Below are 23,151 nucleotides of genomic sequence, written 5' to 3' on the forward strand. Positions count from 1 at the left end.
TCTCCAACCTTGGCAACTTTAAGACTTGTGGACTTCAACTCCCAGAGTTCCTCAGCCAGCTTGCTGGCTGAGGAACTCTGGGAGTTGAAGTCCACAAGTCTTAAAGTTGCCAAGGTTGGAGACCCCTGGTCTGGTTTATCTAATCAAATCAACTCAATATTTATTACAAAGACCAGAGCAAGTTAAAAGGAACATCTCAAGGAATACCTAGTTAAAAATTCCAAAACAAAATAATAAATAATAAATAAAATCTATATTAAAATCACAATTTGGCCTCCAATCTGTCAGTTGCATATGAACAAAACACAGCATGCTCTAACTATAATCTTTAAACTATGAGGCCCATAGTCATCAGATACTAAAATGCAAGAGAGTGATAATGCAAAAGGATTTGCTGCATTAATTCTATAAAATAATTATGACAGTTTAATTATCTCTTTCCAAGAATCCTGAGTGCTGCTGCATGTCTACTTTAACTACTGAACTACTATTTATTTATACTATGTACCTGTCTTGGCCAGAACAATTTAGTTCATTTTACATCAGTTCTTCAGACTTTCAGTAGATAACATTCTTTTAGAGTTATGAAGTCTTTAAAGATTGCCTTTTCAACATAACTCTCTTGGCCATTTCATTTTATCACTGAGTGAGTTTGTCATCCTCCGCAGAAAGTCCGATTCCCCCCCCCCACTTTTAACTTATTGCTACGACTCCTTGCAAACATTGTTGAATGTATTTAATTCCCTAATTGTATACAATTGGAAATAAATTTGCCCATTTGCAATGCAAATGCAAATAAAACTTTCCTAAAATTAAATTAGAAAGATGGAATGGCATGCACACGTTCGTTCTAAAATAAAAGCCTTTAAAATAGAAACACAAGAGAAGACACAAGAGGCTATATCGTATGCATTTGAAAATATCAAACCTTCCTTGATTATGACTTGAGCAAAACCTAAGGCCCTCCCATCACGAAATCCCATGACACTCTGCCAAAGAACATTAGTGTTCAAAAACGGCTCTCTCCTTCCCGTATTGATACGATTAAAAATGCTAACTTTTTCCAATGTTCTACGGACATATTGGGAGATGGAGTGCAAATATGCTAGTTGTTATTTTCACATCGGGTGTGGAAAATGGCTGCAACTTCAATATTGTGCAAATGAAAACTGGCTATTTGCAGCATTCACTTTAATTTAAAACCATCCCTTTAAATTGTTCAGTTGCCCAATTGGGATATGGCACAAATTATCTCTGCATTTAGGTACACGCCCTTTTCTAATGAGGCAATTAGCCTTAACTAATGAGCCCATTTACCAGCAGCAGGGCTGTCTGTTACTTGTTCTATCTCTCCAGCGCTTTGCAACCATATATGGATATGGTGGCTTTATCCGAAGCTTGTGGAGCAAAGCACGAAAGTGATCTGTGCAGTTTATAAACCTCAACCATAAAAAGGAAAGCTTGGATTGACTTTGCAGTGCACTTTAGTTTTAAGTGTCTTATGTCCCTTCAATACTTATCACACTTATCATTATTACTACCTCCATAAAAAGATGTGCAGCCTTGTCTATATTGTATATTGTCTGCATTATATTCCAAAGTACCAAAAGGCAAGACGAGAAACAAGGAATGGAAACTAACCAAGGAGAGAAGCAACCTAAAGCTAAGGAGACATTTCTTAACAGTGAGAGCAATCAACTAGTGGAATAGCTTGCCTTCAGAAGTCACTGGAGGCTTTCAAAAAGAGACTGAATACTATTCTGAATTTATCCAGAATAGTATAGAGGGATGGTATAGGAGAGGCGCGGTGGCGCAGTGGTTAGAGTGCAGTACTGCAGGCTACTTCTGCTGACTACCGGCTGCCTGCAATTTGGCAGTTTGAATCTCACCAGGCTCAAGGTTGACTCAGCCTTCCATCCTTCCGAGGTCGGTAAAATGAGGACCCACATTGTTGGGGGCAAAATGCTGATTCTGTAAACAGCTTAGAGAGGGCTATAAAACACTGTGAAGCAGTATATAAGTCTAAGTCAGGGGTGGGTTCTACTTACCTTGACTACTGGCTCGCATCATGCCCACGTGCACACGCGCTCTTCTGTGCATGGGCAGAAGAGTTTTGATGACGTTTGGGTCAGTGGGCGGAGCCTCCCTGGTTTCATTACCGGTTCTATAAAACCGGTCCGAACCGGGGGCAACCCATCACAATAGCACTAAGTGCTATTGCTATTGCTACCAGAGAGAAGGTCCTTCTTCTAGGTCTCATTAGATGTAACAGAATAATAACAGAATAACAACTGACCACAATTGGGACCAAAACCTCCAAGGTCCCTTCCAACTCCATTATTCTATGTTCTATATAAACATGTTATTTCCCATAATAAGACTATCAGGTCTGGATGGCAAATGTCCAAACAATTATGTTTTTCTGCCATCTGGTGGACTTTATCTACCTAGGTTCAAAAACGTACAGGGGTAGTACTGTGCTGTGAAATGAAAGAGATGCCTACTGCATAGCCAAAGAGGAGTTTTGATAAAATATTAAAATGCAGAAATATCACAGGGACAATAAAGGCACACATGTTAAGGTAATCAGTCGTCCCAGTTGCATTGTTCAGCCTTGAAACCCAGATTATCAGAAAGGCTTAATGAAAAAAGAAATTGATTTTTTTTGGAATTGTGGTGATGAAGAGAATTTTGGAGAATACCTTGGGTTGATTAAAAAACTGCACACAATTCAATACTATACAAAGCAAAACCAGACACTCACTTAAATACGTGAATGAAATAATGAAACTCTGACATAAATGTTAGAGATAGATAATGCAAAGAGTTGTTGGAGACGATCCTGATGCTTGGAAAAATTAAAGGCAAACTCAGAAGTGGCTAAGAGTAGACAAGATTATTAGATGCTATCAGAGATGATATAAGCAGGAGCTTATAAACTTTCAGAGGAATTACTGACACACAATTCCATCAAAATGTCTATCAGGACCCAGAGAGGCAGAAGGGATTGAATGACTGAACAAATGCTCATCCAGGTTTTTGCAACCCATACTACAGTTGTCACCTGCCTGAAAACTGTTAAGACCACTAATGACCAACATTACACCATTCTTAAAGTAGTGATCAGTGTCAAAGGAGCCTATCATAATCCAGAAATTTACGGATCAAATTACCAATATAATATTCTAATTCTAGAGTCATGTCCTCTGTTGTGCTAGGCATTTTATGGCTATTGCTACATTTTTGTGTGTTCTGTTTTTTTTTCTATGTTATGCATCACAAAATGGAAAATGTTCTACTTAGCTGTTACTACAAGTACTTTGTTTATAGTACGCTAGTGTTGGTAGTCTGCATAGTTAGTCATGCAATTAGGTATAGTGTACATAAATATGTAACCCACAGAAAAGAATGAGGTTAGACTCAAGAATTATAGACCTGTTAGATTCAATTTATAAGCTATAAATTTCAGCACTATCTAATGTTCTCCAGATATATTTAAGTTCAACCTCCAGGATGCACAGCATGCATTGTCAAAATTAATAAAACTAATGGAGAATTTTATTTCTTTTTCAAAGTACAGTACTTAACTCTCCTTATAAATCTCATTTTATAACATATAAACAATGCTCACAATTTTCCTGGTTTTCTCTATGTCCAATCAAACACACTATGTATTCCTTCATATGTTGATTTGAACATGTCAACAATAAGAGTAGGGAAGAAAAGTTAATTCTAACATGCTTACAATCTATTTTCTTCTTTTGGTTTTCTGGCTGGTTGTGTTGTGGTCTGCTAGCAGCCTGCAGGGCTGGCAGCGGAGTCGGACAGTGAGGAGGCTGGGGAGGACAATGAGTCAGTCCTGGAGTCAGGGGAAGGCCTGGACAAGGGCTCTGCATCAGAGGCAGAGATGGGGCCAGGGCCATCTGGGAGCGATTCGCGGATTCTGGAGCCTCCAGAGACAGACAGCAGAGAGGCAGAGGAACAGGAGGAGCCTGTTCCTAGTGCACACATGCAAAGAGCTGCCAGAAGGCAAGAGCAACTAAAGCAAAAAGGATGACTCAGAAGTAAGGCCAGGAGATGATTGGCCCCTCCCATAAGGCTTAAAAAAGCAGCAATGGCTCTTGGATTCTTTGTAGGAAAGCAACACTGCTACAATTGTTTCTTGTCTCCTGTTTCTGAACTTCGTGGGATTCTTGCCAAAAAAAAGCCTTTGGCAGGATGCCAAAGAAGACAAAGGTTTGTGATAAGGCCGAAGGACTTTTTCTGAAGGACTTTGTTTTGGAATTAATTTGGACTAAGTTGAGAATGAAGTAATTCTCAGCTGTTCTAATTAAATACGTTTGTTTAGGACTGATTGTGTCTGGCAATAACTACTTGGGCCTAGGTCACAACAAGTTGGTTGCTTGCTTGATTATAGGCCATTGTCAGTGTTGATTCACAACAGCCACATATGTAGATTTTATCCATGATCATCTGGATTCTTGGAATTCCATTTACTTTGCTGTTAAGAAAAACTTAAAAGTTCACTGAAAGAAGATATGGAAGTTAAAACAAAAGTTCTAGTCTAAATGTATCAGGCTGGGGCCTTCCTTTACGAAAACCTATTAGGCAGGTATGGATTAAATGATCGCCATAGAGTGCTCAATACTGAAACGAATTTTGTACCAGAAAATCTATACTAACTTTAAAATACGAGAATGCTGTGAGAAACTCATAGACCAGGAAGAAAATAGTTCTGCTTTCTTTTAATTTGTTCCCCAATTGCTGGTATTGGAATATGCCGCTCTCAAACATACATATTTTTCTTCACTAATAGCCAATAAAAAGCTTTTATAACTATCTTTTTGAACAAGATTAGGGAGGTGTAGCGGAAACTAACAGAACTCATGCATTTTTATTCTGGTTTTGGGGTTTTTTTGTTGTTGTTTTTTTTGCTTCCTATTGGCTTGGCAGAAGTAGAAAGAATAAATAAACAGAAATGCATTTTGCTTAATTTGTACAGAACATTCCTTCGGTTGGATATCATGATTCAGAACTCGTTCAGAGTCAGAAAAACAGTTTAATGGATTCACTGTTGGTTTATTTAGTTTATTTGATTTTGTTTTCATCCCACCTTTCTTACTTTATAAGTAACTTGAAGCAACAAATATATATAATACCTCCTCCTCTCCCTATTTGCCCCACAACAACAAGCCTATGAGGGGAGTTGGGCTGAGAGAGAGTGACAGGTCTAAAGTCGCCCAACCAATTTTCATGCCTAAGGTGGGACTAGAACTCACGGTGCCCTGGTGATTGGCCCCAAATTACCCACTCAGCTTTCATGTCTAAGGCTGGATTTGAACTCACAATCTCCTGGTGATTGGCCCAAAGTTACCCAGTCAGCTTTCACGCCTAAGGCAGGCCTAGAACTCACAGTCTCCTGGGTCATGGCCAGCGCCTTAACCACTACAGCAAGGTGTTCTGCAATTGAATCACCTCCATTAAATTTTGGGCATAATTTTTATTTCAATCTATGCATTACTGGGACCAAAAGCAAAGATATCCTTAATGAGAATGTCCTGATTTTTTTTTTAAAGGGAAGCCTCTTTTGTTGATCTCATCAGAGTTTTAACATTTCTCTCCCTCACCAGGATGCTGAGCTAAATTGCAACCGCAAAAATAAGAAGGATTTTGGGCCCTAAAAAAAAGAAATATAGAAGAAAAGAAAAGAAAACAACCGGAGAGTTGTTAAAAGTCATTGACAGAAAAGCTCCATTACTAAAACATGGATGAAATCCCATTTTTGTTAAAGTCTCAATTTACTTCTTAAGAAGTTTGGGTGTGGAACCTACTGGTGTGCTGAGTTACAGATGAAAGGCCTGTGTTGTGGAAGGCAAACTCTGAGAATTTGGTGCCATTCACCAACCCCTGAAATCAAGTCGTTTGATGAAAGTGCTTTTAACATTTCAAGCTTCCAGATTCACTTAAAAGTGCAGCTTTCCTATAAAACATTAATACAGGCTTGCCTTCCAACTTGAGTTTCTCAAATCGAACTGTAGCAAAGAGGAGATCTAACTTTAAAGATTTTTTTAAAAAAAAACAACAATCTGTATATTGTTATTATTTATTATTCATATATTTTTTTTTTTTTTATTCAAAAAGTTTTTATTAGTCAAAAAAGGTTTATACAAATACATATCAGGTATGGTAAATTTTCAGTTTTCTTATCTAAAATAAGAATTTTACTCAAATTTTTTAACACATACAACAGCCATATGGCAAGCAGGTGACACGAAGTAGCTAAATTTACAAATTTTAAAAACGTAATAAAGAAGAGTCAAGAATAAACAGAATATCGTACAAAAGAGAATAAGGAAAACCAACACAATCCCAAATATCTTTATCACTTCCTAGTTTTGGATCTCAGAACTCTGGGTTCAGCCTGACCCAACTCCAGGGCCGCAACAGCGGCAGCCGCTCCGCCCATGATCTATAACCTCCCTTCTTCAATTCCTGGGTCATCTGATTCCAGGAGGCTTTGTGTTCCTCCACATAGGCCGTAGCCTCCGCAATTGTACTGATTTTTTCGTAATGCCCTCCCGGAAAATCATCAATCCTCTGGCATCAGCCATCTGAAGCCCACTCCTTCTGGTACAATTTGCTTGACAAAAATAATATTTCTTTCTTTTTCACGTACCTGTCTGGGAATCTGCCTCAGAATGGCTATCTCCTGCCCCTGTAAATCAGTGCCCCACTCCTATGTTTTCTAAGAATTTCATCTCTCGTCTCTCTTCTCACAAATTTGACATGAACCTCTCTGGGAACTGCATGCGTGCGTGCATATTGCGAATTAACTCTATAAACTCGATCCACATCCCAATTCATGAAATCAACACCTCTCCCAAGAAATTCTCCCAACAATTTAGTCACAACATCTCTCAAGTCTTCTTGGTCCACTTCTTCCAAATTTTGAAACCTAAGGAAATAAGACATTTTATCCATCTGTAGTCCAAGCACAGCATTGCCTGTCGTCTCCTCTCTTTTCTGCACTGCCCGCATCTCACCCTCCAAACCTTCCACTTTCTGCTTGTTTTCTGCTGAAACTTGTTGAGTATCCTTTAAATCCTTTTGGATAGTCACAATTTCTGCTCTTATTTCATCAATTTCTTGTCCATATTAGATAACTTTTCCAAAATTCTCTCCATCTCTCCAGCAGTTGGTCTCTGACCTTTTGCCATTAAGGAAAAAAAAATACAAAATCCTCAGGCAGGCACGGTATCCTTGTAATTTCCTCCGGATCCACCAGGGGGCACTCACAGGAGCAACGAGTCCAGAGTACAGTTAGTCAACCAGGAAGCCGAAGGGAAGTGATGTCATCAAAATTCTCATAGTAAAGGCGGAAGCTGGACGCCACCACTGTTCCCCAGAAGGAGGGGGGGCCTCAAACCTTCCCTCCTAAATTTCTCCATCACCTCTTCTCTCCAGAGCTCCACAAAACCGGTAATCTTCTTATTTTAAGTTCTCCTCTCTCCAGAATAACTCGTGCTCCTTCCAACCGCCGGGGGGAAAACCCCGCACTCCGGAGCACTCCACCACGCCACCGATATTCCCTTCCCTTCTCCTCCTCAATTCTTCTCCGTTCCTGCTCACCACCAGGCTGCTGCAGTTATAAATCAATGCCCGGTGTCACGGGCACAGCGCCCAGGCGACGACCAAAATAATGGCCGCGGCCTGTGGCCTCCGAACCCCGCCAAGCCTAGGACGCGCCAGCATCGGTCCCCACAGTCCTGTATGTCGGCTGGGAGACCCCTGGCGAGCCGTCCGTGCGGCAGGTGTCCTTTTCGGAACACCTGGCCCCTGAGGGCCTCGGCGGCGGCCGGATTCGGGCGCTGGAGGCAGGAGAAGCCTTCCAGACGTCCGTTGCCACTGGACACCGGAAGTCGTCTGGTTTCTCTTCAGATCGTATAAATCTTTCGCCTTTTATTTATTATTCATATTGACGTCTGTTGCACTTTCAAAGTATAAGTTGGCAGATTCTGGCATCAGAAATTTTTACAAGCTGAAATTCAAGAGATGAGACAATAAAGAAATGCGGAGGGAAAATTCTTTATTTCTTTACTTAAAATATTTATATAGCCGCCCATTTTATAACCAAATCTGGGTGGCACCCGCTCAAAAATTAAAACATAAAAGCCATATTAAAACTATTTAAAAAAAAACACATTTAAAACAAAAACGTGGCGATATGCAGTCACCTCATCTTATCCCATTACTTTGGAGGTGCTCAGTGGCTTAATGACACTGGAGATCATCTTTGCTCCAGCGGTTCGAGCACCGTGTGGTGGAGTGAGTTCCCCTCCCTCGCCTCAGCTTCTGTCCACTTAGCAGTTTGAAAGCATGCTCTATGTGAGTAGATAAATAGGTACCACTTTGGTGGGGAGACGAGCCGGCGCTTCATATAGATGGTCAGAATCCTGCCGGTGCTGGACCTTCCCAGTTGTAATGCTCTTTCTGAGGCGACTTTGATGGAGGGAGAAGACCCCAGATGATATTGCAGAAAAGCTCGTCTTTCTTTCTGGTATAAAGCTAACTTGCCCCCTGTGACGCACCTTGGAAAGCAGGAACCAAACAGGGCTAGAAGTCTTAGGCAGCCAAACTGCTACTCTGCATGAGCATTGTAGTCTCTTGGCTAATGTAACATCATCATCATCATCATCATCATCATCATCATCATTATTATTATTATTATTATTATTATTATTATTAATTCAATTTTTATACCGCCCTTCTCCCGAAGGACTCAGGGCGGTGTACAGCCAAGGTAAAACAAATAGTGCAATATACAATTAAAATACGAATTAAAAAACTTATTACATAATTGGCCTAAAACTTTGGAACATATAAAACTAAAACCCATTAAAAATTAATAATAAAAATTTAAAACCAATAAAATTTAAGCCAGCCCCGCGCGAATAAATAAATGTGTTTTCAATTCGCGGCGGAAGGTCCGAAGGTCAGGTATTTGGCGTAAACCCAGGGGAAGTTCGTTCCACAGGGTAGGAGCCCCCACAGAGAAGGATCTTCCCCTGGGGGCCGCCAGCTGACATTGCTTGGCGGATGGCACCCTGAGAAGTCCCTCTCTGTGTGAGCGTACGGGTTGGTGGGAGGCATGAGGTAACAGCAGGCGGTTCCGTAAGTACCCAGGCCCTAAGCCACATTGCCATGCACTAAATAAATAAGCAAAATCCCAGTACTTATGGGGAAAGCCAGGTCTTCAGTGATTTACAGAAGACTAGGAGGATAAAGGCCTGCTCAACTGCACACCTATCCTATCTGACCTGGTAGGATAGGGTAGATGTCCTTTAGGGAAAGGTTGCCTCATAGATAATCTGGCCCTGGACTTCATGGGGCTTTAAAAGTGATGACCGCCACTTGAATTGCACTTTGAAAGAAACTGGAAGCCCATGCAGCTCTCACCACACAGATGTAAAATGGACAAACCTAGTGGCCTCTGTCACTGCACACACTGCCACATTCTGGACCAATTGAAGTTTTTGTGTTGTCTTCAAGGGAAGCCCCATGTAGGATGCATTTCAGTAATACAAATGGGAGGTGGCCAAAGTAGCAATAGCAATAGCACAGACTTATATACTGCTTCACAGTGCTTTATAGCCCTCTCTAAGCGGTTTACAGAGTCAGCCTATTGCCCCCAACAATCTGGGTCCTCATTTTACCAACATTGGAAGGATGGAAGGCTGAGTCAGACTCGAACCTGGTGAGATTTGATCTGCCAAACTGCTGGCAGCCGGTCATCAGCAGAAGTAGCCTGCAGTACTGAACTCTAACCACCGCACCACTACAGCTCTGAATGATCATGAGCAAGGCCTCCTGGTTTGGGAAAGAACAATTTGCGCACTAGATAAATCTGTGCAAAGTCTCACCCTGGCCAAACTGTGTACCAGCTCAGTCTGGGGAAGCGGCACCCCATCTGTTGTGGTCTGCCAGCAGCCTGCGGAGCTGGCAGCAGAGTTGGACAGTGAGGAGGCTGGGGAGGACGATGGGTAAGTCCTGGATTCAGGGGAAGGCCCGGATGAGGGCTCTGTGTCTGAGGCCATTAATTAAGGGCCGTGGATAGCTCAGGCTGGTAAAAGCTTGTTATTAAGAACACAAAGCCTGCAATTACTGCAGGTTCAAGCCCGGCCCAGGGTTGACTCAGCCTTCCATCCTTTATAAGGTAGGTAAAATGAGGACCCAGATTGTTGGGGGGGCAATAAGTTGACTTTGTAAAAATATACAAATAGAATGAGACTATTGCCTTATACACTGTAAGCCGCCCTGAGTCTTCGGAGAAGGGCGGGGTATAAATGTAAACAAACAAACAAACAAACAAACCATCTGGGAACGATGCACGGACTCTGGAGCCCCCAGAGGCAGACAGCAGAGAGGCAGAGGAACAGGAAGAGCCTGTTCCTAGTGCACGCATGTGAAGAGCTGCCAGAAGGCAAGAGCAGCTAAAGCAAAAAGGACGACTCGGGAGTAAGGCTAGGAGATGATTGGCCCCTCCCAGGAGGTTTAAAAGAGCAGCAACAGCTTTGGGTTCTTTGTAGAAAAGCAACATTGCTACATTGTTTCTTATCAGCATCTCCTGGTTCCGAACTTCGTGGGGTTCTTGCCAAGAAAAACCTTTGGCAGGGTGCCAAAGAAGACAAAGGTTTGTGATAAAGCTGAAGGACTTTTTTTGAAGGATTTGTTTTGGAATTAATTTGGACTAAGCTGGGAATGAAGTAATTCTCAGCTGGGGCATCCTCACTGTAGGGACCTAGGGTTTGATATATTTTTTCTCCTATCAACTCCAACTGGAGCCAGGCACTGAGGAAGGAGAACCACTGTGTCCCTGTGCCGCTCATTCTCAACCCCTGAAACTGATCCAGAAGGATACCATGGTTGGTGGTATGAGAGGTCCAGTAGACCTAGAATGGTTGCATAACCTCCATCCCAAACCGCCGAAAGGTCAACAACAAGAACATTGAATGTTATGCATTCCTTTGCCTTGAGGGAGGAGGAAGGCAGGGAAGTGGGTGTTATGGGTGGAAGAAAGGAGGGCAGGAGATGGACAGAAAATGGATAGGTGTGCAATATTCCCCTTTACTTGTGAGGAGGGGCTGAGCACACTTTGACAATAATTCAGAAGTGATTTGGACTTCATGTGAGCACAGTAACTCTCTGCCATTCATTAAAAGCTCAACTTTTAATAGGATAATGCATAAGCCTGAAGGAAGGTGCCCTTTTAAAAGAATTGTTATAAGCAGTCAACCAACTCTACCGCTTGGGGATCAGAATTGAACTGAAGTTTGAGGTCTTGCAGTGAACTTAAATGGCAAATGCTCTAGGCAGGAGCAACATAATGGAGGATGCAACCTTATGGTCTGGCCTTGAGCAGGTCAGTCGCCTTCAAGGGCAATGCAAACATATTGTTCTATCGCTTTATTGAAATAGTCCACGGGAAAGCCATTTGCTTACTGAGTTTATGTTCCATTTGGACTCCTATTCAGAAGAAAGCTCCTTCCAATCCTTCAGTTAATATAATGCTAGACTAAAGGTTGCTAGGATGGTCTGTGAGGGCCACAAGTGGTATATAAGTGCTATTGCTATTGCTATCATCAAGGGTTACAATTTTCTGATATAAATAGTCATCCAAACTCAATCAATCAAACAGAAGAGAACTGGAAAGGACCTTGGAGGTCTTCTGGTCCAACCACCTGCTCAAGCAGGAGACCCTATATCTGTGATGGCAAACCTATGGCACATGTGCCACAGGTGGCACACGGAGCCATATCTATGGACACCTGAGTGTTGCCCTATCTCAGCTCCAGCGTGCATGCATGCGCCAGCCAACTAATTTCCGGTCCCACCAGAAGTTGGGGAACAGGCCATTTCTGGCCTCTGGAGGGCCTCCAGGGGGCTGGGAAAGGCTGTTTTCACCCTCCCCGGGCTCCAGGAAATCCTTTGGAGCCTAGGGAGGGCAAAAAATGGGCCTACCGGACCCACCAGGCTATCATGTGCCAAAAGCAGGGGGAGCATGTGGGAGGTCATGCGCGCATTCACAGGGGGGTCAGGGTGCATTGAATTATGGGTGTGGGCATGCATGTGCATGACACACAAATCTGCTACCCCTGCTTTTGGTACGCGATGGCAAAAAGGTTAGCCATCACTGCCCTATACTGTCCAGTCTCTTCTTCAAAACCTCCAGTGGTGAAGCACCCACAATTTCTGAAGGTAAGCTGTTCCACTGGTTAATTGTCCTCACTGTTAGTAAGTTTCTCCTTAATTCCAGGTTGCTTCTCTCCTTGCTTGGTTTCCATCCATTGTTTCTTGTCCTGCCCTCAGGTGCTTTGGTAAAATAAGTTGACACCCCCCCCCTTCTCTTTGTGGCAACCTCTCAAATACTGGAATTCTGTTATCATGTCCCCCTTAGTTCTTCTTTTCTTTAGACTGGCCATCCCAATTCCTGTAACCGGTCTTCATAGGTTTTAGTCTCCAGGCCTTTAATCATCCTGGTTGCTCTTCTTTGCACTTTTTCCCAAACTCAACATCTTTTTTGTAATGTGGTGACCAAAACTAGATGCAATATTCCAGGTGTGGCCTTACTAAGGCTTTATAAAGCAGTACTAATACCCCACGTGGTTTTGATTCTGTGCCTTTGTTTATACAACCAAAGATTGTATTAGCTTTTGTGGCGGCGGCTGCACACTGCTGACTCATGTTTAAGTGATTGTCCACTTGTTCATATTCTCCATCTCTGGAAGTCTCTAAGAAGCGGCTAGGCAGCTACCGTTCATGGATTATTTCCTTGTACATTCCAGAAGGTTGAACTACATCAGGCGTATCAAACTCGATTTATTGAGGGCTGCATCAGCGTTATGTTTGACCTTGGGGTGGAGGGCAGGATGGGCATGGCCAGCTCGACGTCAATCATGTCGGGGGCACCTGTGGTGGCCCGAGCACTCTGCCAGCGAAAACGGGCTCCTGAGCTCCTTTCTCAGCTGCGAAGGCTTCCTGCAACCCTCTGCCAGCCAAAATAGACCTCGGGAGGGCCGCCTATGGCCTGCACAAGCTCCATAGTCGGCTGCAAAGGCATGCCAGCAAAAACGGAGCTTGGGAGAGCCTCCCACAGCCCTCACAAGCTCCATTTTTGGCTGTGATGTCCTCCTGCAACCCTCTGCCAGCAAAATACTGCCTGTATACGGCATGAATCAAAAAGAGGGCTGTGAAAATATTTACAGATCCCTCACATTCTGGACATAAACTGTTTCAACTCCTACCCTCAAAACAACACTACAGAGCACTACACACCAGGACAACTAGACACAAGAACAGTTTTTTCCCGAACACCATCACTCTGCTGAACAAATAATTCCCTCAACACTGTCAAACTGTTTACTAAATCTGCACTACTATTAATCTTCTCATCGTTCCCATCACCCATCTTCTTCCACTTATGACTCTATGACTGTAACTTTGTTGCTTGCATCCTTACGATTTATACTGTAATTGATTGTTTCCTGATTGCCTATGACTATCATTAAAGTGTTGTATCATTAAGTGCTAAATTTGTATCCTATGACTATCATTAAGTGTTGTACCTTCTGATTCTTGATGAAGTTATCTTTTCTTTTATGTACACTGAGAGCATATGCACCAAAACAAATTCCTTGTGTGTCCAATCACACTTGGCCAATAAAAAATTCTATACTAAAAAAAAAACGGAGTTCGGAAGATCCGCCCATGGGCCGGTCCTTTGCTGTTTCCAGGGCACCCTCCCAGGCCAGATCTGGCCCCTGGGCCTTGAGTTTGACATCCCTGAACAGGATAATCCATGTAGCTGGAGCCCCTTCCAAGTCTAGAACTCTATGCTGAAATCACAAAAGAATCTATGATGAATTGCAACTATATTTATCTGCTGAAAGCTGAGGTTTTCTGTAGAGAGGGGACAAGGTAAGCCCAGAGCACTGAAGGTTAAATAGTGGGGGAAATATCTGAAAGTGGGAACTATGGACATGATGAAGGAAGGCACATTTGGAGGATAAAGCTTTTCTTCAAGCCTTCTCAACAGTGTCAGTAAGGTGTTTCAATAACTCTAAACATATTGGGATACTTCTGCACACATACATGCATACAAACACAAAGACACTTCTAACAGAACCTTCTCTATTTTCAGTATTCTGGTGAAGTTCCAGAAAACCGGATAGAAGTTGTTGTCGCTAATTTGACTGTGATGGACCGAGATCAACCCCACTCACCCAATTGGAATGCAGTTTACCGAATAATCAGTGGAGACCCTTCTGGTCATTTTACCGTTAGGACTGATCCTGTTACCAATGAAGGCTTGGTAACCGTTGTGAGGGTACGTATGTCTCGTTTATCTGGGGAGTTTTTTTTCCCACAGGCAAGTTCTAGAGAGGTTTAAGTTTGGAGAAAAGTTGGTCCAAACTTTTGTAGGGATCTGATTCAGGTAGGCAATGCATTCAATGAACACAGCAACCACTATGTTGCAGATGGAAGTGGATGGATCAGTGGTGGGTTTCAAAAATTTTTACTACCGGTTCTGTGGGTGTGGCATGCTTGGTGAGCGTGGCTTGGTGGGCGTGGCTTGGTGGGCATGGCAGGAGAAGGAAACTGTAAAATCTCCATTCTATCCCCACTCCAGGGGAAGGTTACTGCAAAATCCCCATTTCTTCCTGATCAGCTGGGACTCAGGAGACAGAGAATAGATGGGGGAGGGGCCAATCAGAGGTGGTATTTACCGGTTCGCCAAACTACTCAAAATTCCTGCTACCAGTTCTCCAGAACTGGTCAGAACCTGCTGAAACCAACCTCTGGGATGGATGCATGCATGCATGGTTGTATGGGATGGAGAGAGAATGAGATGGGTGAGATGGGAAGGGAGGGGAAGGGAAGGGAAGGGAAGGGAAGGGAAGGGAAGGGAAGAAGGGATGGGAAGGGAAATTTGACAAAGACAAATTCCTTGTGTGTCCAATCACACTTGGCCAATAAAGAATTCTAGTAGATGAAGAGGGAAGGGAAAGGAAGGGAAGGGTGGAAGGAGGAATGGAAGAATGGGAAGGGTGGGAAGGGAGATGGGATGGGAAGGGATGGGAAGGGAAGAGAAGAGAAGGAAAGGAAAGGAAAGGAAAGGAAAGGAAAGGAAAGGAAAGGAAAGGAAAGGAAAGGAAAGGAAAGGAAAGGAAAGGAAAGGAAAGGAAAGGAAAGGAAAGGAAAGGAAAGGAAAGGAAAGGAAAGGGATGGAGGGAAGGATGGGATGAAGGGATGAAGAGTTGGGGTGGGGTGGGGTGGGGTGGGATGGGATGGGATGGGATGGGATGGGATGGGATGGGATGGGATGGGATGGGATGGGATGGGATGGGATGGGCAGGTGTGTCACTGGAACTCCACACATATGGGTTCAAGATCCAATAGGAACAGGGCATAACATTATAGCTTTCTTATTAAAAGTAATGTTGATTTTTAGAAACAGGGGGGCATGAAATCAAGTCAATACTAAATCCAGCTCAAAATTCCATCCAGCTGACTTATAACGCTTTGCCCATTCAATACCATTTTAGCTTCACATCCGACTGAAAACCTTCCTCTCTTGGGTACCGTGAGCCTGAATGTGCCAGTGGTGGGGGGGGGGACATGCAACTCTGTTCAGACTCAGCCAGTCTTCCTGCAGTATAAACTGAGCCATTATTGAAGAAGTCTGTACATCACAAAGGGGAATCTTAAGGAAACGTGGCAGCTCTATTGGGATAAAATGAGGGCTTTGATCCATATCAGCAAGATTGCCTTGTCAGAGCCTTTTTTGTCAAGTGGGAATTATTCTCTAGATAAGGCATTAGGTGAGATAAAATTAACTGCAACTGATGTGGTAGAAAAGTGCAAGCTTTTGATGTGGACACTAAAATATGCCCAGATCATATTTTCACACCAACAGCACTTAGTATGTAAGAATAGAAGAACAACTGTGTTGGATCAGCCAAAGATTAGATTACTCCTCTATTTAATTCTTCACGGTAGTCCAGATTCTTCTGGAATGTCCACAAACATATAGCCTTCACATTATAGATGGTCCTTGACTTACAACCATTCATTTAGTGACCTTTTGATGTTACAACAGCACTGAAAAAAGTGACTTATGATCAATTTTCACATTTATGACCATTGCAGCATCCCCATAGTCATGTGATCATAATTCAGGCAAGGGACAGGTATTTTTGATGGTTGCAGTTTCTTGGAATCATGTGATCACCTTTCGGGACCTTCTGATGAGCAAAGTCACTGGGGAAGCCCGATTCACTTAACAACCATGTTACTAACGTAACAGCTGCAGTGATTCACCAAACAACTTTGGCAAGAAAGCATGGGGCAAAACTCTCTTAACAATTGTCTTGCTTAGCAACAGAAACATTGGACTCAATTGTGGTCGTAGGTCACGGATTACCTATAGTTGCCACTGACACCCATATATGCCATGGTGTGTTTTTTTTTCTTCCTAAGCCCTATTCCTCTACACAACATTCCCTAAACTGGTGCCCCTCCACTGTGTTGGATTTTAACTTCCATCATTTCCAGCTGAATCACGCTCCCTGAAAATTATGGGAATTAAAACCCAGCTCATGTGGAAGGCACCAGATTGAGAAAGTCTCCAATAAATAGCTGTAGCACTTAGACTTATATACCGCTTCACAGTGCTTCACAGCCCTCCCTAAGCAGTTTACAGAGTCAGCATATTGGCCCCCAGCCATCTCGGTCTTCATTGTACCAAACCTTGGAAGGATGGAAAGCTGAGTCGACTTTGATCGGCCAATCGGCCGAGGGCGACGGAGGCCATCGCCCGTCCCTTTGGAATGGCGCTCGCCTATCTTTCAGGACCGACTGACCCATGTTCAACTGCTGTTCACATGGAACCCTTCTCCACTTCGGCCTTCAAAGGTCTCGTTTGAATATTTGCTACTACCACCAAGATCTGCGCCCGCGGCGGCTCCACCTGGACCCGCACCCTAGGCGTCAAGGCCCACCGCGGTGGCCCTCCTACTCGTCGCGGCCTAGCCCCCAGGGCGTGCTTTGCCGTGCGAACTCCAGTTATCCTGAGGGAAACTTTGGAGGGAACCAGCTACTAGATGGTTCGATTAGTCTTTCGCCTTGAGCTGGTAAGAATCGAACTGATATTTGAGTTCGAGAAGATGGACTGTAATTTGAGAAATGGACTTATGAAATTTGAAGGAATATACAAGTGGGGGAAAAAAATTGAATTTGAGAAGATGGATTAATTTTAAAAATGGACTGTAAGAAGAAGTAATATGTAAAGTTGGTATTGCCTCTTTTCTTTTTTTTCTTTTTATTATTCTTTCCTATCTCTTTATTTTTATTGTGAGGGGATCTAAAGTTTTAAATTTTTAAAGGTGGGAGGTTATGTATATTTTGTATACTTTAGCTTGTGATTGTTGGTCATAATACCCGGTATTTGCTCTGGGAAGTCTGGGGGAAGGGGAGGAGGGGGAAAAATGATACATGGATTGATTATTAATGTACAGTAATTTTTGAAGATATGAAAATAAAATTTAAAATGATATTGGGGATGCTCGACTGCCATTTCAGAAAGAAAAGGAGAGAGAAGTAGAAGGAGGGAAGAAAGTAGGCAGGAAAGAGTAGAGAAGGAGGAGGGGAATAAGAAGGTTAGATAGGGTGGAAGAAGGGAGGAGTGGAGAAGGAGGAGAGGAAGTAGTAAAGTGAAGGAGATGAAGGATGTGAAAGTAGTAGAGGGTAGAGAGGGAGGTTGTGAAGAAAGGAAGTGGCAGTCGGGCAGGCCTGAATCAGTAATAAATGAAAATTAATGATTAATGATGGGTAATAGTTTGCACATAAATATGATGTTGGAAAATGGAAATAAAAATTATTTATATAAAAAAAAAAGAATCGAACTGATAGAACACTTTAATTATTATTTCTCTGAAAATATGTCCAACGCTATTCTAGGCAATTTTAGGCTACCGTTCTAACAGAATGACAGAGTTGGAAGGGAACCTGGAAATTTTCTAGTCCAACCCATTGCTCAAGCAGGAAACCCTATATTAGTGACGGAACCTTTTCAGCACTAAGGGCCAAAAAGGGCCATGGTGGCTCAGGCTGTAAGATAGCCTGTTATTAAAACACAGCTGCCTGCAATTACTGCAGGTTCGAGTCCCACCAGGCCCAAGGTTGACTCAGCCTTCCATCCTTTATAAGGTAGGTAAAATGAGGACCCAGATTTATTTTATTATTTATTTTATTTTATTTTATTTTATTTTATTAGATTTTTATACCGCCCTTCTCCCGAAGGACTCAGGGCGGTGTACAGCCAGAATAAAATACAGAATATATACAATTAAAGATTGTTGGGGGGGCAATACAAGTTGACTTTGTAAATATACAAATAGGATGAGACTATTTCCTTACACACTGTAAGCCACCCTGAGTCTTCGGAGAAGGGCGGGATATAAATGTAAATTAAAAAAAAGGGGAGCACGTGTGTGTGCACGCTCGTTGGGGTTGCAACCCGGAAGAGGAGCTGCCCAGGGAGCATGCGTATGCCAGAAAATGAACTTCCAGTTTCCGCCATGCGTATGCGCAGCGGAGGAAGAGGAACACTCAGAAGAGGAACGGGCAATGCTGCACATACCAGGCAACATGGCTCGGTGTGCTACTTCGGGCACACATACCATAGGTTCGCCATCATGGCCCTATACCATTTTCAGACAAATGGTTGTCCAATCTCTTCTTAACAACCTCTAGTGTTGGAGCACCCACAACTTCTGGAGGCAAGTCGTTCCACTGATGAATTATTCTAAATGTCAGGAAATTCTGGGGGGTTTTAAGAAGAGATTGGACAGACATTTGTCTGGAATGTAATAGGACCTCCTGCTGGAGCAGGAGGTTGGACTAGAAACCCTCAAGGTCCCTTTCAATGAGGGGTGAAATCCAGCAGATTCTCACCGGTTCTGGAGAACCGATAGCAGAAATTTTGAGCAGTTCGGAGAACCAGCGAATACCACCTCTGGCTGGCCCCAGAACAGGGTGGGAATGGAGATCTTGCAATATCTTTCTCCCAGGAGCGGGTAGGGAATGGGGATTTTGCAGTATCCTTCCATTGGAGTGGGATGGGAATGGAGATTTTGCAGTATCCTTCCTCTGGAGTGGGATGGGAATGGAGATTTTGCAGTATCCTTCCCCTGCCACACCCACCAAGCAACACCATGCCCACCAAACCACGCCCACAGAACTGGTAGTAAAAAAAAATGGATTTCACTACTGCTTTCAACTCTATTATTCTATGTTCTAAAAGAAGGAGGACCTAACTTTCCGCATCCTGTGTATGAATGGGGCAGGATTTAACTGAATTAGAAAACAAACCATCCATTGCAGCCTGTTTATTCTGCAAGCAGCTTCACCCATTTTTCTGGAGGCTTTTAAAAAGAGACCGGATAGCCACTTGTCTGAAATGGTATAAGGCAGCGGTTCTCAACCTGTGGGTCGCGACCCCGTTGGGGGTCGAATGACGATTTGCCAGGGGTCGCCTAAGACCATCGGAAATATGGGAAGTATACTTGTGAGTCAAAGAATCGCGCTCCAATGGTTGACTCCACAAGCAGGCTCTTCAAATCGCTAGCCGAATTCGACTTCAGGCGCGATGAATTAAAAAAGAGAGAAATCTTTGCTCTGATGTCTCCCTCTCAAACTAGCTGCAATCACTCCCAATCGCTAGCCTAATCTGGCTTCAGGCGCGATAAACTTAATAGGGGAGGAGTCTCCGCTTTAATGCCTCCGTCCTCAAGGCAATTGCAAGCAGTTCAGATCGCTAGCCAATACGGCTTCAGGCGCGATAAATTCAAAAAAACAGTTTGCCGCTTTTTCCCCCCTTCTGCGGCTGCTGAGGCACGCTGAGATCGCTGCCTATCACCGCGATACGGTTGGGGGTCGCCACATCATGGGGAATTATATTAAAGGGGTCACAGCACTATAAAGGTTGAGAACCACTGGTATAAGGTCTCCTGCTTGAGCAAGGGGTTGGATTAGAAGACCTCCAAGGTCCCTTCCAATTCTATTTTGTATCTTTTGTGCAGCTTCCCTCCTAAGCTCTTCTGCCATTGAAACAAGCATGCCGAGAGGCATCTATGATGTACAGTTCCAATTTTATTTTTCACCTCAACAAGAGTTATTCCCTCTGTGGCAAAAGATACTTATCTCCATCACAAGCCTTGCATAAATCAGGCAAGGTGGGGAAGGGATCACCTTACAGGGTCTAAGCAAATTCCCCAAACATGAAACAGAGGTGCTCTGTGACTCCCTAAAACATTATATGAATGTTGCAAGGAATATAGAAATGAATTTGAAAGAGAGAGGCACTCTGTTACTGCTTGCCTTTTTTCCAGACATAACAACAAGAGAATAACTTATTCCTTATAGCTAAAATATGCCCTTAGAACTAAAAAAAAAACCAAAAACAAAGGAAAATTCAAAGTCCACCTTATTTATCTGCATTATATGTACTGCTTAAGTAACTACAATGATCGTTTCCAAATTAGGAGTCACTGGGAAAGGTTCTCCTAAACTTTTGGAGATATAATCCAAACATAAAACAAAGTGGAAGCACTACCAGATCTGTAGGTTGATAATGGATGATTAAGGATGGGGCTGTGCGCATCTCCATTTCTTAGCCAAGGGCGCCAGAGTTGTTTGAAGACATTTCCGTGATCATGTGCCCAGCATGACAATATGCCGAGGTACATGGAACACTGTTACCTTCCCGCCAAAGTATATCTACTCGCATTTGCATGCTTTCAAACTAATGAGCTGAGGCATGAAAGGGGAGCTCACCCCATTGCGTGGTACCCGGGTCTCAAACCCCAGGCTGTCAGCTTTCCAGCTGACGAGCTCAGCATTTTTAACTGCTGAGCCATCCTACCCCCTAATGAATGATTAAGGTCGATCTTTAATTGCCCATATTAGAAGAATTAAAATAATGCACATTTATTAAAATTAAAAACAATGCAGTCCATCAGTTCGTTGAACCCAAATACAACCTGGCTAGCATAAACCCAGTTAACTTCATCTAACAAACACCATCAACTCCTTTAGCTGAGCAACACATAACTAGTAGCAATCATATTTTTGTCTTTTAAGAAAATGCAAACAAGAAAAACAATGTGTTAAGAAATATGGACCCTCTTCATTCCTCTTGCTAAAAAGGTTATTTATATCCCCAAATCTAGAAGACCAGCTTGCTTTTCCTCCATAAAGGGAAGAGAAAGTTGGTGTCTCATCCAGTGGTGGGATTCAATTTTTTTTACTACTGGTTCTGTGGGCGTGGCTTGGTGGGCATGGCTTGGTGGCGTGGCAGAGGAACAAAATCCCCATTTCCTCCCCATCAGCTGGGACTTGGGAGGCAGAGAATAGATGGGGGCGGGGATAGTCAAAGGTGGTATTTACCGGTTCTCCGAACTACTCAAAATTTCCGCTGCCGGTTCTCCAGAACTGGTCAGAACCTGCTGAATCCCACCTCTGGTCTCGTCCCACTGAAACGTAAGGGCTTTCCCTTCCTGGGCTATGCATCCCAATACAGGTAGTCCTTGACTTATGACCACAATTGTGCCCAGTATTTCTGATGTTCAACAAGACCATTGTTAAGTGAATTTTTACCCCATTTTACAACTTTCCTTGCCGTGGCTGTTAAGTGAATCGCGGCAGTGTAAAATTAGTCACACGATTGTTAAAGTGTACCTGGCTTCCTCATTAACTTTGCTTGTCAGAAAGTCACAAAAAGTGATCACATGACCCTGGGACGCTGCTACCGTCATAAATATGAGTCAGTTGCCAAGCCTCTGAATTTTGATCTCATGGCCACGGGGATGCTGCAATGGTTGTAAGTGTGAAAAACAGTCATAAGCCACTTGTAGCTTTGAACGGTCACTGAATGAACCGTTGTAAGTCGAGAACTACCTGTACATTTGAAATTGGAGAAGCCTTTATCTTCTGATAGCTCAGAAAATAACGCCCTTTCTGTGAGTGCTAAAAAGTGAGTCCATTGCTTAGTCGCAGTGGTTCATTCCATATTAAGTTATAAAACTTCTGTCTTTGATTCAGTGTCCCTGAATCTAATTATTTCAGCAAATTCTGTTTGGATAGCTCTTTGAAAGGCTGTATATATCCTTCTTTTAAGCACTCTCCTAACATTTTACTTGCAGTAAGCTATTCTTGCTTAAAAGCCTTCCAGCAATGTTTCCTTTGCTACCTTCGGTGCCAGAATTAACTATGCTATTCTGGCTTCTTGAGAGGTAATCTAATAAGTATCAGAGAGTGCTAATTTAATTGTTACTCGTCTGTTCGAATGTGACACTAGCAAGTTTATATCAAGCCATAGATTCATATGAGGAAAGCTTGGAGGCCAGGGAGAGAGTGTATATATGTATGAATAGAATAGAATAGAATAGAATAGAATAGAATAGAATAGAATAGAATAGAATAGAATAGAATAGAATAGAATAGAATAGAATAGAATAGAATAGAATAGAATAACAGAGTTGGAAGGGACCTTGGAGGTCTTCTAGTCCAACCCCCTCCCCAGGCAGGAAACCCTACACCACTTCAGACAAATAGTTATCCAACATCTTCTTAAAAACTTCCAGTGTTGGAGCATTTACAACTTCTGGAGGCAAGTCGTTCCACTGATTAATTGTTCTAACAGTCAGGAAATTTCTCCTTAGTTCTAAGTTGCTTCTCTCCTTGATTAGTTTCCATCCACTGCTTCTTGTCCTGCCTTCAGGTGCTTTGGAGAATAGCTTGACTCACTCTTCTTTGTGGCAACCCCTGAGATAGTGGAACATTGCTATCATGTCTCCCCTAGTCCTTCTTTTCATTAATGGATTATGTATGTATGTATGTATGTATGTATGTATGTATGTATGTATGTATGCATGGATGAATGGATGGATGGATGGATTTACTTGTCTGATTTCTAAAAGTACAGTACAAAGATATTTCTTGCAAGACAGGCAACCTTTTCAGATTATCATTACAATTTCCACAACTTTATAACTACAGTCTGTCATTTCAGTTGGGCTTTAGACTGAAGCATAA

The 23,151-nt window shown here is 42.9% G+C and overlaps 1 protein-coding gene across 1 annotated transcript in view; it reads left to right on the forward strand.

The window, feature by feature from the left end:
* Positions 1-23,151, forward strand: part of CDH4 (cadherin 4) — a 536,732-nt gene that overhangs the window by 457,983 nt on the left and 55,598 nt on the right. Inside the window, exon 8 of the mRNA XM_058176710.1 lies at positions 14,198-14,383. Coding sequence (XP_058032693.1) covers positions 14,198-14,383 — 186 coding nt within the window. The remainder of the gene's footprint in view (positions 1-14,197; positions 14,384-23,151) is intronic.

Source organism: Ahaetulla prasina, chromosome 3 (genome assembly GCF_028640845.1).
Source record: "Ahaetulla prasina isolate Xishuangbanna chromosome 3, ASM2864084v1, whole genome shotgun sequence".
Taxonomy (NCBI): domain Eukaryota; kingdom Metazoa; phylum Chordata; class Lepidosauria; order Squamata; family Colubridae; genus Ahaetulla; species Ahaetulla prasina.